The following is a 17602-nucleotide window of genomic DNA, read 5'->3' as shown; positions in this document are numbered from 1 at the left end:
ATTTATAATATAAATCCCTTTTATTTTTTTTAATAATATTCCTAAACACCACCATTTAACCTAGAAATAAGGTTCTAATCCTTCTCCTCTTGGCCACTCTGTCCTAACACTTCTACCATTAGCAATTAATACCCCGTTCCTTCTTTTTTTTCCTTCCCTTTGAATTAATATAATCCAATACAATTGGCAGGGTATATTATTAATGACAGGTTTTTGGGGCCTACCACTTTGGTTTATGACATAAATATAACTTATAACGCTGTTGGACTATGTTTGAAACCTCCCATCGCTTTCCCTGTTAGCACGCCATCTTGATGCTTCGTGGGTTTAGTGAGACCTTGTACCCAGGGGTTAAATTTGACGCCCGTATTTATGTATTTGGCATTTTTCCCCGTAAAATACATTTTAATTTAAAACCTCCACGTAATACGCAACTGGTCCTTCATTTTCAAAACCGGCATGTTTAAAAATTAAAAGTTTTAATTTTTTTTTTTTATAAATTATATATATATATATATATATATATATATATATATAAGTTTATAACCTATCGCATTTTTGATATGGTGTACCTGTTACATGATCGGATGGTTGGTGACAGTGATCGGATCTCGTGTGGATTTTACCTTCAATTCGCATTGGGCTGCCACCTGTAAACTTTAATACGTATCAGATTCCATTAATGAGTCCCTGTCCGACTGTCCGGGGGAAATAATTTATCAATTTACCACCGAATCCCCAATGCGGTCGTAGATTTGGTAAAATCGCTGAACAAGCAGAGGCTCTACAGAGAGATCACTCTCGCCCTTAGAACCACCCTAAGGGATGCCACCGCTGAGTATTCGTTTCTCCGAGTCAAGGGACTAGGGAAGCTTTTGAAGTTCTTGGGCTCGGTCGTGGAATCGGAGAACATGATTGAACTGTTCCGCGAGACTCAGACTTTTACAGAATTTCAAGGTTTTCTTTTCTCCTTCATTATTTATACTAGCAGTAATTTCAATTCTCAATTATCTATTAACGAAATATCTCCGAGCATTTGAATTTCTTGTAAACGTGAATCAAATCGCAATGCCATCGGAACAAAACTATTTAATGAAAGTTGCCAAAATATGTTTGCGAAAAGCGTTTGGGTTTTGAGCTAATTTGTAGAGATCTCCAGTAATATGGATTATTTAGTTGATTTGCTGTTGTTATTACTGTATTATTTAGTTGATTTGTTGTTGTTATTTAAGTATAGATCTATTTTAGATTGGCCCTGATTTTCTTTATTTTTGTGAGGGGTAGGTGGGGCTCTCAATTAGCATTACCTAAATATTAGATCCAAACAGCTGCCCATTCATGGCTTGAGAGCGCTTTTTGATGGCAATAAAAGAACAATAATTTTTATGTTCTTTTCTTTCGGTTTAATAAATTTCTGTTTAGAAGGGGTTAAGAGGAAACGACGATATATTAGAATATTGAATCCAATGAAATGCCCATGCATGTTTGCAGAGATGTGGAAAGAGCTGCAGGATCAGATGGATTAATTACTTGCGGCCTGGCCTTAAACGCGGCGCAATTTCACCCCAAGAAGAGCAACTGATCACAGACTTCCAATCCATTCTGGGTAACAGGTTTGTTTTTGTTTTCCTCTATTCTGAGGCTTTCCTTCTGAGAATTGTTCTATCACATGAGAACCCGCCCGTCCCTCACTTAAATCTCTGATATCAATAGCAGTAATTATTCTATCACAGGAGAGACTTCTTATCCATCAGTAAACTCTGCGAAATCTTTAGTAGTAGTTGTTCTGGGAGTCCGCCCACTCAACTTTAGCCTCGTTCAATTTATAAATTAATTGTGAAAGGTTCTTTGAAGCAGTTTAAAAATAAATAAATAATCCATTAAAAAAATATGCTATGCTTGATTTTATTCTTAACAAACCAGTTTACAGAACACAAATGAAACTTGTACAAATAAATTTTAAAAGTTATATGATGGGCTGTTTAAAAATAAAAACGTCATAAAAAAATTCCTTGACGGGTAGGGTCACCCGTCAAATTTAACCCCTGCTTGTACCGAACCACGTGGGCACATATGGGTGTGGACAGAGTTATGGTTATTGGACGGTCGAGATGCGAATTCAACCATCAACGGCTCGGATTGACACGCCTCCGATTATCCTAACCCTAACTGCTCCTCATTTTGTTGTGCGGCGGTGGCGATTTCTCCTCTCAGCGGCGCAAGGGTTTCTCCTCGTAACATAATTTGCGAATAATTTACATTGGTTTTTCGTTGTAGGACCGTGCCCCGGATTTAAATATCAAATCAATCTCGTTCACCATATAAATGCATCTATGTGCCTGAGACGGCTGAAAGAAATACACCCATTCGTCAAAGACCAGGCTATGAATTGATAACATTGATGAGAGCACCGGATATCTTTTTTTTCTTGGTTCCTTTTGAAAATAGCAAATATATATATATATAAAAGTTAATAATTCATTAAATACATTATTCTCGTCCATTAATGATGACAGGGAATCAATTATTGGTATATAGAATGGTAATAAAATATCTTAATAAGATAGAGATGATACCAAACAACCCTATCATATCAAGATCCCAGTAATCTGCAAACACGTGCTTCGGTGTAAATTCTGCCCGGTTTGCAGAAGTAGCCTTTTGTAGGAGCACAGTGCACATCTTCTGAGCACACGCAGAGTCCTTCCAGAGCACATCCATCCTTCCATATGATCACTCCCGCATTCCCTATTCCCAGAACATCGTCGGTCCATTCATTGGACAAAAGTCCGTTAGGATCGTACTTGTTCTTCACTGATAGAAAGGCAGCATATTTGTTATATTTTTTTTTTTTAACCACATGGTGAATCGGTAACTATCAAGTTTAATCCACGGGAGACCCAGGATCAAACCTCATTGCTGCCACTATAACACCAAGAGCATAACCAACCACCTGCAAGTCGGGTATGCTAAGATCCTATGATTTTAGCAAGAGCAGACCCAGCGGTCAGGGGGGTCCGCCCCTCTAGCCGCCACCACAGAAGGTCACTGTACTCCATGAGATTTGAACTTTGGTCTCCCGAGCTTCGCCCGTTTGACTTACCGTTAAACCACACATCACTGCACAAAAGGTAGTGGGCTTGGCCCGGTTCGGTTACTACTCGCACGACGAGCTACGACCTTGCTCGGGATCGAACACAAGACCGGTCCGTCATGACGAGGCCGACTTTACCACTACGCCGCCTCCACGACCTTATATTTGTTATATTTTTTTATGACCCCATCAAAGGCAATGTTTCGGTTCTTTCCCCAGTGAGGCAGGGCTCCATATTTCATGAGCGCCATTTGCTCAATTTCCTCCAACACATCTTCATACAGTCTAGGAGTGTTGGCATCCTTGGCCCGATAGTACGTCATTTCGATGTCTACTGAGTCCTCTTCTTTTCCCAAATAAGCGCTCGAAGCTTTTACATAACGCATTAGAAAACCATAGTAGAGTTCAACCCCACACAGGCTACTCGGAATGGTGTCCCGGAGGTTCTTTACGTCGGAAAGGAATTGTCCGATATTGGACACGCTGATACTGAGTCCACTCTGAAAAAAGAATAATCCTTTGACCCGAGGATCCCATGCGCACGCTGTCAGCAGTTTGTCCTCTGGGCTGCTCAGACACGAACCAGAAGCTTGCATGTTATTCTGATACCCAATTACTGGATATCCCAAAAAGAGAACATCGTTGTTCTTGAGTCCTGTACCAGCTCCCAGGATTGTAGATACCTGAGTGACTGCCCTCACGCACTTGCTGTCAGCATCATCCGTAGCTTCATCGTGTTCCTCTGTAAAATCATGGCATATATAATTAACTGTACATCTTTCCCCGGACTTACCCAGATGATAACGCCTGTATGCAGGTTTTCATGTATTATAAACTTTGACATGTTTGAAAATAAATTATGACATTGCCATGAAACTCTGACGGAGTAGTGCAGCTTAGATGTAATATATGAGGCCTGACTCACGTTTCATTCAAATGTCTATTAGGCATCAAAGTTACAATATGATAGTAGTAGTCAGTGTTTGATGAATAACTTTAATAGAAAAGATCATTGTCACAATAGGTAGGTATGTATTCAAAACTTTTTAAAGTTACAAAATGATAGTAGTAGTCAATGTTTGATGAACAATTTTAAATAGAAATGATCATGGTCACAATAGGTAGGTATGTATTCACAAACTTTTTAATCAGGTAGTTAATCATAAATTTATAAAATGTAAAATTTATTTGAAAATAAAATTAGTATTTCATAATAAAATTGGTATTGAAGAAATTCAAAACATAAAATGAGAAGTTTTTTTATTTATTATATATATATAAGGTTATAGTTAATCTAGACACTAAATTGGTGTATAAGGTAAGTGATCTACTTTAATTTTCAGATTTCATTTAAATGTTTATTAGGCACCAAAGTTACAAAATAATAGTATTAATGAATGTTTGATGAATAACTTAAAATAAAAAAGGTCATTGTCACAATAGGTATGTATGTATTCAAAAACTTTTTAGTGAGATAAATAATTACAAATTTATAAAATGTAAAATCTATGTGACAATAAGATTGGTACTGGTAGACACTTAGATCATAAAATTAGAAGTTTATTTATTAAAAAACAAATACACACACACATATAATTTTAAGGTGGTAGCCAAGCCATACGTCAAATTGGTATATGAGACCCCCTAGACCCACATTTTGAGTGTTAAGTCTATGAAATCATACATACTCTATCTCCTCTAGTTTTGAACCTGTGACCTCTTAAGTGGAAACACATGTTGTTAACCATTAGACCCTCTCAAACTGTATAATCACAAATTTTTATTAATAAAATGCAATAATTAAATAAATTTAATTACAACTTTTTATTAAAGTGTGATGAGAAAAACTTTTTGTCATATAAACACTTATCAACTTAAAAATTAAAAATTAGAAAATAAAAAATAAAAAAAATTATAATAATGATATAAAAAAATTATATTTTAATTTTAAAATTTTATAAGAAATTATTTTAAAAATATAAATTACACAATTTCAATTCTTAACCAATTATATATATATATATATATATATATATATATATATATAATTAAAAAATACAATTAAATTTAGATAAAAAATAAAATAAATAAATTATTAAATGAAATTTACATCCTATTACAAGATGATAACACTATAAAATAAATAAAATATTACAGGATGATAACACTATAAAATAAATAAAATATTATTTTAATAAATAATTTGTTAAAATAATAAATTAACGAATTATTTGGAATTTACACAATTTCACTTAAAAAATAAAGTATTTAGGGTTAACAATCGATAACAAATGAATATTTCGCACTCCTTACTTTACTAAAAGATCATTACTTCAAATGCTTCCCAGACTAGAGAGAATTTCATAAATAACTCTTTATAATATATGTTATATAATTTAAAATTATCGTGTGACAATGAAAATTGATAAATATAAATTATAAGGAAATGCGCGAACCAAGATATATTATTTCAAAATGGAGCTTTAAAGCATAAAAATGTGCCATAAAATTTTGTCCACAGTGCAGAAAAAACTCCTACATGCGCACCGAATATTGACTCATTAGATATATATTTTCACTAATTGACCCTTCTTCATGCGAAGAAAAAGATTCAATGATTATTCTTTTAACATTAATGAAACTATACATATTAGGTTGTATGGTAAAATCGCAGTTAAAGTCTGAATACGTTAATAAACAAGTACCAGATTCGATTAATCTGCACGTTAAACCGATATTAATTGACCCTTTTTGTTAGGTTAAAATACGTTCAAATTTTTTAATGAAATATCTTAATGAAATAAGATAATTTATTTATTTATTTAATTTTATTTTTAATTTAGGATAAAGAGTTATTGTGAACATTATCCCTATAAATTTAGGGTAGGTGCAACAGCTGCAAGCTGCACACAATAGCAATTAACTTATGTCTCAACAAAAGCCAAGAATGTCGAACTCAGAAATTATATGAGTCAACTTATACTTCAACAAAAGCCAAAAACGTCCTACTCAGAAATTATAAGACTCATATATGATAATAAATATCCACCAGTTTTTATTCATCTTCACGTGAAACCCATGTTAATTACTAATTGATCATTTCTGTCAGGAAGTTCAACGATTATCTGTTTAATACTCATGAAACTATACATATTAGATTGTATGCTCCAATGGCAGTTGGGGTCTGAATATGTTAATGAATATGAACCACACTTGATTTATCTGCACGTGAAACCGATTTTCCGATTTTAGATAATTTGGGAAATTTTGATAGGCATAAGAGAGTTTGGCTTCATTAGATTTCATTCTTATGAGTTAAATTGCCAATATATTCTAAAACCTACGATCAAATCAAGTTAATCAAGTTAAAAATAAAATAAACAAATAAATGATTAAATCATTATCATTCTGGATTTAGACATTGGCATTTTCTCTTACCTGCATCCCTGATGATGGCTAAAAGAGCCGTTAGAGTGGACCGAAAACCGATGAAATCATTTACCCCATCTCCATGAGAATTAACAGGCACTCGATCGTCCACTCTATAGACAACCTTTCGTTGAGCAGGGTACCATATAACATCTCCGAATTCGTGCTCCAGGCCAAACTGCACAATCATGCTTTCCAGATCCGAATCATCCTTCACAACGTTTGTGATGGAACGTTTAAACAAAGGTTGTAGCTGCAGGGTTACCTGTATGACACAACATAGTATACATAAAATTCGATGAGATTAATCCAAATATCACAGCATGAAATTATAGAATCCCTTGAGAGCTTCTAAACAACAGTATTTATAGCAAACCGGATATCCACACTATGAGATAAGTGGAAGCATTTTCGTGAAGCCACAATAAATTCAATGAGATTAATCCAACGATCACATCATGAAATTATTGAATCTCTTGGGCAGCTTCTAAACAACAGTATTTATAGGAGATCGGCTATCAAAACTATTAGATAAGTGGAAGAATCTAATAAAGCCACAATTAATCCAACGATCACATCATGAAATTATTGAATCCCTTGGGCAGCTTCTAAACAACAGTATTTATAGGAGATCGGCTATCAAAACTATGAGATAAATGGAAGAATCTAATAAAGCCACATTACCGGAAAAGTGAAATGTTTTTGTGCATTATGGATTGTCAGCATGGCAAAGACGGAAATTGGAAAAACAATGCACCAATAATTACCTGGGCCCCTTACTACGTTGTCATTAATACATGCATTTGTAAGATTATCCCTAATTCTTATAGTTTTCTAAAGAAACAATCACCCAAAATATTCATAACTTTTAACTTTGAAAACATCAGCCTTAGCTTATGTTATTTATAAATTTGTACATCAATGTGTATTTCACCAATATTAAGATCGACTTTGCTTCTTGCTCATCAAATATTCAGAATTTCAATTTTATTAATTGCAAAAAGCAAGTTATGCATGAGCAAAGCTAAATTACCCATTAACTATTTTAATGGGATGTTTATTGTTATGGAATAAATATTATTGAATGTTTATTATTATGGAATAAATAGTGATGGTGTTTTATAGATTATTGGTTTTAGGTTTGTTTTTCTCGTTAAATTTAATGTTGTAATATTTTTTATTATAATAGTACTTTTTAATGTATAAATAATATAATATATCAATTGTGTTTTTGAATTTATAAATAAATTTAATCTTTTAAAATATCTAAATATTAATATTATATAAACTACTGCAACCATATTAAAAATATTAATGTAGTTGATAACTTGATATAGCTTAAAGTTTCATTTATATTTACTATGAATAACGAAAAAACCATTGTAACAAAAATATTATTATTAATTTTGATTGTACAAGTCTTAAGAATCTCAAGTCTTACTAAAAACAGAAGTGTTGAAGAGTTTCTATCCTTTACAACCAAGATATAAGGGGGCGTTTGTAAAATTAGGTATGCTTCGAAAATTTATAAGAAATTGGTGGGCCTCCAGCCACTAGGCAGCAATCTTGCTCCCTTCAAACATCAATTTTTTAAAAAAATTTAAAGATCAATGCAACCCAACAAATTATCTAACACACTACAAAATAAGCGTGAATGCTTGCCATATTCCCTTGAAAATCAATCTAGACTATCAACTAAAAGAAATCAACAAAGCCTCATTGAAATGAATAATCCTATTCCAAACGATTATATCCCGAACCATAATAAAATGAAAATACTACCTGGGAAATGACACCGATAACGCCCAACGAAACTTTGGCCGCATTGAGATCCTCATCTGCTTCAGTAAGACTCACAACTTTAGCATATCCCTCGGCAGGGGAAGCTGGTACTACTAACCTCACCCCCACAACATATTCGTGAACAGCACTTCCATTGCCAAAGAGGGAACTACCATGAGCACCGGTGCCTAGTATTCCCCCAAGAGTCACACCCAACCAGTAAGGCGAATGAGGCAAAGCAAGGCCTTCTGTGGCAGCAGCATCAATGAGATTCTTTAGGGTTATACCGCTATGGAACGTCATCCTCAAACTAGGTTTATCCACAGATACAACATAGTTTAGATCCCGAGTGCTGATAATGAGACCGGAATCCCCATCGGGACATACCAGCTTGGGAATACTGTGGGCGTAGCGCGTCACAACTCTCATCTTCTGGTTCTTCTGAACGGCATCGGCAACGGAGGCCAGAAGCTCGTCTTCTGTGGAAGGATACACGACTTGGGCAGCCCTGCAGATACTTCTATCTGGAAACACCCCATAAGCGTTCGAAACAGTGCAGTTTGTAAATCCATTAGAACATTCAACCACGGGACCCGGGGGACTACAATTCGCGATCCGGGCCAACAGAAAGAGCGCACAAAAGATCAAAATAGCTCTCTGAAACTCCATTCGACAACATAACCCAAACCGAGTATCGCTGAGTGAGCAAACGATCCGTAGAAATAGCTGGAAAACAGAATTTTTTTAAATATTCATTCGGTAGGAATAGGTCTAATGGAAGCGCACCCAAAAAAACGTGTGGCCAATTTTCTTTCTGCATATTTTTTCAGATTTAACTCTACGCTACCCATACTTCATGACTATTCCAAACCCTTGTATTATTTTATAAATGTTACTGGTGCAGTTTATCTAAATGCTCGATCTGCTGATGTATTTATCTAAACACTGTCAATTTCGATCCGTTGACCTCACAGGACAGGGAAATACAAGTGGAAATAATGGCCTTCGGTTGAAAATCTTGTATTCTTTCCATTATTTAAGAATCTTTTATAGTAATTTAACTTGTAATGTGGTTATCATTTTGTTTTATTAGTTTAAATTTAATGTCTAATTTAGTTATCATTTTGTTTTATTATTAGTTTTTTTTAATGTTTCATTTAGTTATGATCTGGTTTTTATTATTAATTTGTTAGAAAGTCAATTTCCTTATTATTTAAAAAAAATAAAAATAAAAAATGTTTTATAGAATAATTTGATATTTTTCTCAGTTGTAACCACCATCATAATAATAATATTATTATAAAAAATTTAACAATTAAATTTATTTTTTTTCTTTGGTTTTATATATATATATATATATATATATAAATGTTTTTTTAAATAATTTCATTATTTATTTAAAAAGAACTTATTAAATCACATTTTATTTTAAATTTTCCTTTATAGAGTACTTTCTAAGAATATTAGCCCCAAAAATAATTAAATATAGAAATTTTATTATTAAAAATGTGTAAATTTTATTTTCATTAAATATTTTTTGAAATTCCCCCAAGGGGGTCTGATGACAAATGGAACAAAGCTTCACCCCTAGAGTTCATAATATTGCATTTATGACGAGAAGACACAAATGGAGCCTCACATGCATGAGCATGCAGCGACCCAGTTGCAAAGGGTTTATGTATGTGTTTTGATGGTCAGTGAACTTACTTGTGGAGAGGGAAGGAGTTGAGGTAAGGTCCTCGAACTCATGTTGCAAATTTCCTACAAAGCTAGCATGTGTGAAGGTCCTAGTGTTGTGTGTTTAGGTGGCAAGGAATTCAAGGTGTCATTAACATTTAGGGAGTGGTTGTGTGTGACGTCGGTGAAGCATGGTGTCTCGGCAACTAGAAGACTCCATTGCAAAGATCAAGGTTGGATTTTCAAGCCTCAATATTTATGTGCTTTCTCAGATCCTTCCTTTATTTCTCTAAATTTCATGTTCAGTTGCTCTAGAGGTTCTAGTCTTAAGAATCTCAGGTTTAATGTTCTATTTAGGAATTGTTTTCTTGGGTCTAGGGATATCGTCGAGAATGTTCATATAGATTGGTATTGCAGCTTGTCTCAAGTATTTTTTCCTTGACCTCAAGAGGATATTGATGGTTGTAGCTGGAAGCCTCTGTGAAGGTTGGCTTGTGAGGGTTTATTTGTGTGGTTAGGAAAGTGTTGGGTGTGGGAATTGGGTAATTAAGTATTTTCTCTTGGGTGTTGAATGCACTTCGCCCCTAAGATGTTTTTCTTGTTTAATACTCAAGGGTGAAGGGTCTTTGGTCAAGAAAGTTTTATACTCTGCCCTCTCTGGTATAAAAAAATGGAATTAAAAAATTATGGTATTTTTGTTTATAACATACTATTAAATATGAATATTTTTTTAATTATTAAATTTATATTACTTAAAAACTAATAATAAATTTGAATATTTTATATTTTATAAAAAATTTGCGAATAATTTGCATTGGTTTTTCGTTGTAGGACCGTGCCCCGGATTTAGATATCAAATCATCTCGTTCACCATATAAATGCATACTCTATGTGCCTGAGACGGCTGAAAGAAATACACCCATTCGTCAAAGACCAGGCTATGAATGGATAACATTGATGAGAGCACCGGAGATTTTTTTTTTCTTGGTTCTTTTGAAAATAACAAATATATATATAAAAGTTAATAATTCATTAAATACATTATTCTCGTCCATTAATGATGACAGGGAATCAATTATTGGTATATAGAATGGTAATAAAATATCTTAATAAGATAGAGATGATAACTAACAACCTTATCATATCAAGATCCCTCTAATCTGCAAACACGTGCTTCGGTGTAAATTCTGCCCGGTTTGCAGAAGTAGCCTTTTGTAGGAGCACAGTGCACATCTTCTGAGCACACGCAGAGTCCTTCCAGAGCACATCCATCCTTCCATATGATCACTCCCGCATTCCCTATTCCCAGAACATCGTCGGTCCATTCATTGGACAAAAGTCCGTTAGGATCGTACTTGTTCTTCACTGATAGAAAGGCACCATATTTGTTATATTTTTTTATGACCCCATCAAAGGCAATGTTTCGGTTCTTTCCCCAGTGAGGCAGGGCTCCATATTTCATGAGCGCCATTTGCTCAATTTCCTCCAACACATCTTCATACAATCTAGGAGTGTTGGGATCCTTGGCCCGATAGTACGTCATTTCGATGTCTACTGAGTCCTCTTCTTTTCCCAAATAAGCGCTCGAAGCTTTTACATAACGCATTAGAAAACCATAGTAGAGTTCAACCCCACACAGGCTACTCGGAATGGTGTCCCGGAGGTTCTTTACGTCGGAAAGGAATTGTCCGATATTGGACAGGCTGATACTGAGTCCACTCTGAAAAAAGAATAATCCTTTGACCCGAGGATCCCATGCGCACGCTGTCAGCAGTTTGTCCTCTGGGCTGCTCAGACACGAACCAGAAGCTTGCATGTTATTCTGATACCCAATTACTGGATATCCCAAAAAGAGAACATCGTTGTTCTTGAGTCCTGTACCAGCTCCCAGGATTGTAGATACCTGAGTGACTGCCCTCACGCACTTGCTGTTAGCATCATCCGTAGCTTCATCGTGTTCCTCTGTAAAATCATGGCATATATAATTAGCTGTACATCTTTCCCCGGACTTACCCAGATGATAACGCCTGTATGCAGGTTTTCATGTATTATAAACTTTGACATGTTTGAAAATAAATTATGACATTGCCATGAAACTCTGACGGAGTAGTGCAGCTTAGATGTAATATATGAGGCCTGACTCACGTTTCATTCAAATGTCTATTAGGCATCAAAGTTACAATATGATAGTAGTAGTCAATGTTTGATGAATAACTTTAATAGAAAAGATCATTGTCACAATAGGTAGGTATGTATTCAAAACTTTTTAAAGTTACAAAATGATAGTAGTAGTCAATGTTTGATGAATAATTTTAAATAGAAATGATCATGGTCATAATAGGTAGGTATGTATTCACAAACTTTTTAATCAGGTAGTTAATTATAAATTTATAAAATGTAAAATTTATTTGAAAATAAAATTAGTATTTGATAATAAAATTGGTATCGAAGAAATTCAAAACATAAAATTAAAACATAAAATGAGAAGTTTTTTTATTTATTATATATATATAAGGTTATAGTCAAGCTAGACACTAAATTGGTGTATAAAGTAAGTGACCTACTTTAGTTTTCAGATTTCATTTAAATGTTTATTAGGCACCAAAGTTACAAAATAATAGTATTAATGAATGTTTGATGAATAACTTAAAGTAAAAAAGGTCATTGTCACAATAGGTATGTATGTATTCAAAAACTTTTTAGTGAGATAAATAATTACAAATTTATAAAATGTAAAATCTATGTGACAATAAGATTAGTATTGGTAGACACTTAGATCATAAAATTAGAAGTTTATCTATTAAAAAACAAACACACACACACACACACATATAATTTTAAGGTGGTAGCCAAGCCATACGTCAAATTGGTATATGAGACCCCCTAGGGACCCACATTTTGAGTGTTAAGTCTATGAAATCATACATACTCTATCTCCTCTAGTTTTGAACCTTTGACCTCTTAAGTGGAAACACATGTTGTTAACCATTAGACCCTCTCAAATTGTATAATCACAAATATTTATTAATAAAATGCAATAATTAAATAAATTTAATTACAACTTTTTATTAAAGTGTGATGAGAAAAACTTTTTGTCATATAAACACTTATCAACTAAAAAATTAAAAATTAAAAAATAAAAAATAAAAAAAATTATAATAATGATATAAAAAAATTATATTTTAATTCTAAAATTTTATATTTTAAAAATTTATAAGAAATTATTTTAAAAATATAAATTACACAATTTCAAGTCTTAAGAAATTATATATATATAATTTATATAATAAAAAAATACAATTAAATTTAGATAAAAAATAAAAATAAATAAATTTCTATTATAATAATAAATTATTAAATGCAATTTACATCCTATTACAAGATTGGATAAAAATAACCATATAAAATAGATAAACTATTATTTTAATAAATAATTTGTTTAAAATTCTTAATCAATTTGGATAAAAATAACCATATAAAATAGATAAAATATTATTTTAATAAATAATTTGTTTAAAATTCTTAATCAATTATATAAAAAAATTATAATTTAAATAATAATAAATAACAATTAAATTTAAATTAAAAAAAAAAAAAAAAAAATTACTATTATAATAATAAATTATTAAATACAATTTACATCCTATTACAAGATGATAACACTATAAAATAAATAAAATATTACAAGATGATAACACTATAAAATAAATAAAATATTATTTTAATAAATAATTTGTTAAAATAATAAATTAACGAATTATTTGGAATTTACACCATTTCACTTTAAAAAAAAGTATTTAGGGTTAACAATCGATAACAAATGAATATTTCGCACTCCTTACTTTACTAAAAGATCATTCACACAATTTCACTTAAAAAAAAAGTATTTAGGGTTAACAATCGATAACAAATGAATATTTCGCACTCCTTACTTTACTGAAAGATCATTACTTCAAATGCTTCCCAGACTAGAGAGAATTTCATAAATAACTCTTTATGATATATGTTATATAATTTAAAATTATCGTGTGACAATGAAAATTGATAAATATAAATTATAAGGAAATGCGCGAACCAAGATATATTATTTCAAAATGGAGCTTTAAAGCATAAAAATGTGCCCTAAAATTTTGTCCACAGTGCAGAAAAAACTCCTACATGCACACCGAATATTGACTCATTAGATATATATTTTCACTAATTGACCCTTCTTCATGGGAAGAAAAAGATTCAATGATTATTCTTTTAACATTAATGAAACTATACATATTAGGTTGTATGGTAAAATCGCAGTTAAAGTCTGAATACGTTAATAAACAAGTACCAGATTCGATTAATCTGCACGTTAAACCGATATTAATTGACCCTTTTTGTTAGGTTAAAATACGTTCAAATTTTTTAATGAAATATCTTAATGAAATAAGATATTTATTTATTTAATTTTTTTTCTTTAATTTAGGATAAAGAGTTATTGTGAACACTATCACTATAAATTTAGGGTAGGTGCAACAGCCTGCAAGCAGCACAGAATAGCAATTAACTTATGTCTCAACAAAAGCCAAAAATGTCCGACTCAGAAATTATATGAGTCAACTTATACCTCAACAAAAGCCAAAAACATCCTACTCAGAAATTATAAAACTCATATATGATAATAAATATCCACCAGTTTTTATTCATCTTCACGTGAAACCCATGTTAATTACTAATTGATCATTTCTGTCAGGAAGTTCAACGATTATCTGTTTAATACTCATGAAACTATACATATTAGATTGTATGATCCAATGGCAGTTGGGGTCTGAATATGTTAATGAATATGCACCACATTTGATTTATCTGCACGTGAGACCGATTTTCATAATAAAGTTCCACGAGAAACCGATTTTCCGACTTTAGATAATTTGGGAAATTTTGATAGGCATAAGAGAGTTTGGCTTCATTAGATTTCATTCTTATGAGTTAAATTGCCAATATATTCTAAAACCTACGATCAAGTCAAGTTAATCAAGTTAAAAATAAAATAAACAAATAAATGATTAAATCATTATCATTCTGGATTTAGACATTGGCATTTTCTCTTACCTGCATCCCTGATGATGGCTAAAAGAGCCGTTAGAGTGGACCGAAAACCGATGAAATCATTTACCCCATCTCCATGAGAATTAACAGGCACTCGATCGTCCACTCTATAGACAACCTTTCGTTGAGCAGGGTACCATATAACATCTCCGAATTCGTGCTCCAGGCCAAACTGCACAATCATGCTTTCCAGATCCGAATCATCCTTCACAACGTTTGTGATGGAACGTTTAAACAAAGGTTGTAGTTGCAGGGTTACCTGTATAACACAACATAGTATACATAAAATTCGATGAGATTAATCCAAATATCAAACAACAGTATTTATAGCAAACCGGATATCCACACTATGAGATAAGTGGAAGCATTTTCGTGAAGCCACAATAAATTCAATGAGATTAATCCAACGATCACATCATGAAATTATTGAATCCCTTGGGCAGCTTCTAAACAACAGTATTTATAGGAGATCGGCTATCAAAACTATGAGATAAATGGAAGAATCTAATAAAGCCACAGTACCGGAAAAGTGAAATGTTTTTGTGCATTATGGATTGTCAGCATGGCAAAGACGGAAATTGGAAAAACAATGCACCAATAATTACCTGGGGGCCCCTTACTACGTTGTCATTAATACATGCATGTGTAAGATTATCCCTAATTCTTATAGTTTTCTAAAGAAACAATCACCCAAAATATTCATAACTTTTAACTTTGAAAACATCAGCCTTAGCTTATGTTATTTATAAATTTGTACATCAATGTGTATTTCACCAATATTAAGATCGACTTTGCTTCTTGCTCATCAAATATTCAGAATTTCAATTTTATTAATTGCAAAAAGCAAGTTATGCATGACCACAGCTAAATTACCCATTAACTATTCCAATGGGATGTTTATTGTTATGGAATAAATATTATTGAATGTTTATTATTATATTGATGGTATTTTATAGATTATTGGTTTTAGGTTTGTTTTTTTGGTTAATTTTAGTGTTGTAATATTTTTTATTATAATAGTACTTTTTAATGCATAAATAATATAATATATTAATTGTGTTTTTGAATTTATAAATAAATTTAATCTTTTAAAATATCTAAATATTAATATTATATAAACTACTGCAATCATATTAAAAATATTAATGCAGTTGATAACTTGATATAGCTTAAAGTTTCATTTATATTTACCATGGATAACAAAAAAACCATTGTAATAAAAATATTATTATTAATTTTGATTGTACAACTCTTAAGAATCTTAAGTCTTACTAAAAACAGAAGTGTTGAAGAGTTTCTATCTTTTACAACCAGGATATAAGGGGGTGTTTGTAAAATTAGGTATGCTTCGAAAATTTCTAAGAAATTGGTGGGCCTCCAGCCACTAGGCAGCAATCTTGCTCCCTTCAAACATCAATTTTTTTTAATTTTTTAAAGGTCAATGCAACCCAACAAATTATCTAACACACTACAAAATAAGAGTGAATACAAGCATATGCCTGGCATATTCTCTTGAAAATCAATCTAGGCTATCAACTAAAAAAATCAACAAATACTGATTGAAATGAATAATCCTATTCCAAACGATTATATCCCGAACCATAATAAAATGAAAGTACTACCTGGGAAATGACACCGATAACGCCCAACGAAACTTTGGCCGCATTGAGATCCTCATCTGCTTCAGTAAGACTCACAACTTTAGCATATCCCTCGGCAGGGGAAGCTGGTACTACTAACCTCACCCCCACAACATATTCGTGAACAGCACTTCCATTGCCAAACAGGGAACTACCATGAGCACCGGTGCCTAGTATTCCCCCAAGAGTCACACCCAACCAGTAAGGCGAATGAGGCAAAGCAAGGCCTTCTGTGGCAGCAGCATCAATGAGATTCTTTAGGGTTATACCGCTATGGAACGTCATCCTCAAACTAGGCTTATCCACAGATACAACATAGTTTAGATCCCGAGTGCTGATAATGAGACCAGAATCCCCATCGGGACATACCAGCTTGGGAATACTGTGGGCGTAGCGCGTCACAACTCTCATCTTCTGGTTCTTCTGAACGGCATCGGCAACGGAGGCCAGAAGCTCGTCTTCTGTGGAAGGATAGACGACTTGGGCAGCCCTGCAGATACTTCTATCTGGAAACACCCCATAAGCGTTCGAAACAGTGCAGTTTGTAAATCCATTAGAACATTCAACCACGGGACCCGGGGGACTACAATTCGCGATCCGGGCCAACAGAAAGAGCGCACAAAAGATCAAAATAGCTCTCTGAAACTCCATTCGACAACATAACCCAAACCGAGTATCGCTGAGTGAGCAAACGATCCGTATAAATAGCTGCAAAACAGATTTTTTTTAAATATTCATTCGGTAGGAATAGGTCTAATGGAAGCGCACCCAAAAAAAACGTGTGGCCAATTTTATTTCTGCATATTTTTTCAGATTTAACTCTACGCTACCCATACTTCATGACTATTCCAAACCCTTGTATTATTTTATAAATGTTACTGGTGCAGCTTATCTAAAT

General features: G+C 32.9%; 2 protein-coding genes across 2 annotated transcripts; both read right to left on the bottom strand.

Annotated features, from left to right (window-relative positions):
* Positions 1 to 2588: 2588 nt before the first annotated feature.
* LOC149177620 (L-gulonolactone oxidase 2-like) lies at positions 2589 to 9047 on the bottom strand. Its single transcript, XM_089420175.1, has 4 exons — positions 8306 to 9047; positions 6533 to 6788; positions 3280 to 3836; positions 2589 to 2875 (listed from the first exon to the last, which is right to left on the bottom strand). Exons 1-4 carry the CDS (start codon positions 8972 to 8974, stop codon positions 2594 to 2596), a joined length of 1764 nt encoding a protein of 587 aa, XP_089276301.1. The 5' UTR covers positions 8975 to 9047; the 3' UTR covers positions 2589 to 2593.
* LOC149177619 (L-gulonolactone oxidase 2-like) lies at positions 6658 to 17130 on the bottom strand. The gene is made up of 4 exons (XM_089420173.1): positions 16687 to 17130; positions 15068 to 15323; positions 11118 to 11944; positions 6658 to 6788 (listed from the first exon to the last, which is right to left on the bottom strand). Exons 1-3 carry the CDS (start codon positions 17113 to 17115, stop codon positions 11127 to 11129), a joined length of 1503 nt encoding a protein of 500 aa, XP_089276299.1. The 5' UTR covers positions 17116 to 17130; the 3' UTR covers positions 6658 to 6788; positions 11118 to 11126.
* Positions 17131 to 17602: the final 472 nt, after the last annotated feature.

Source organism: Pinus tabuliformis, chromosome 4_1, assembly GCF_031772625.1.
Source record: "Pinus tabuliformis cultivar Carrire ecotype Pingquan chromosome 4_1, CPIR1, whole genome shotgun sequence".
Lineage (NCBI taxonomy): Eukaryota > Viridiplantae > Streptophyta > Pinopsida > Pinales > Pinaceae > Pinus > Pinus tabuliformis.
The sequence above is the reverse complement of the archived record's forward strand: the minus strand, read 5'-3'. Positions and strand labels throughout refer to the sequence as shown.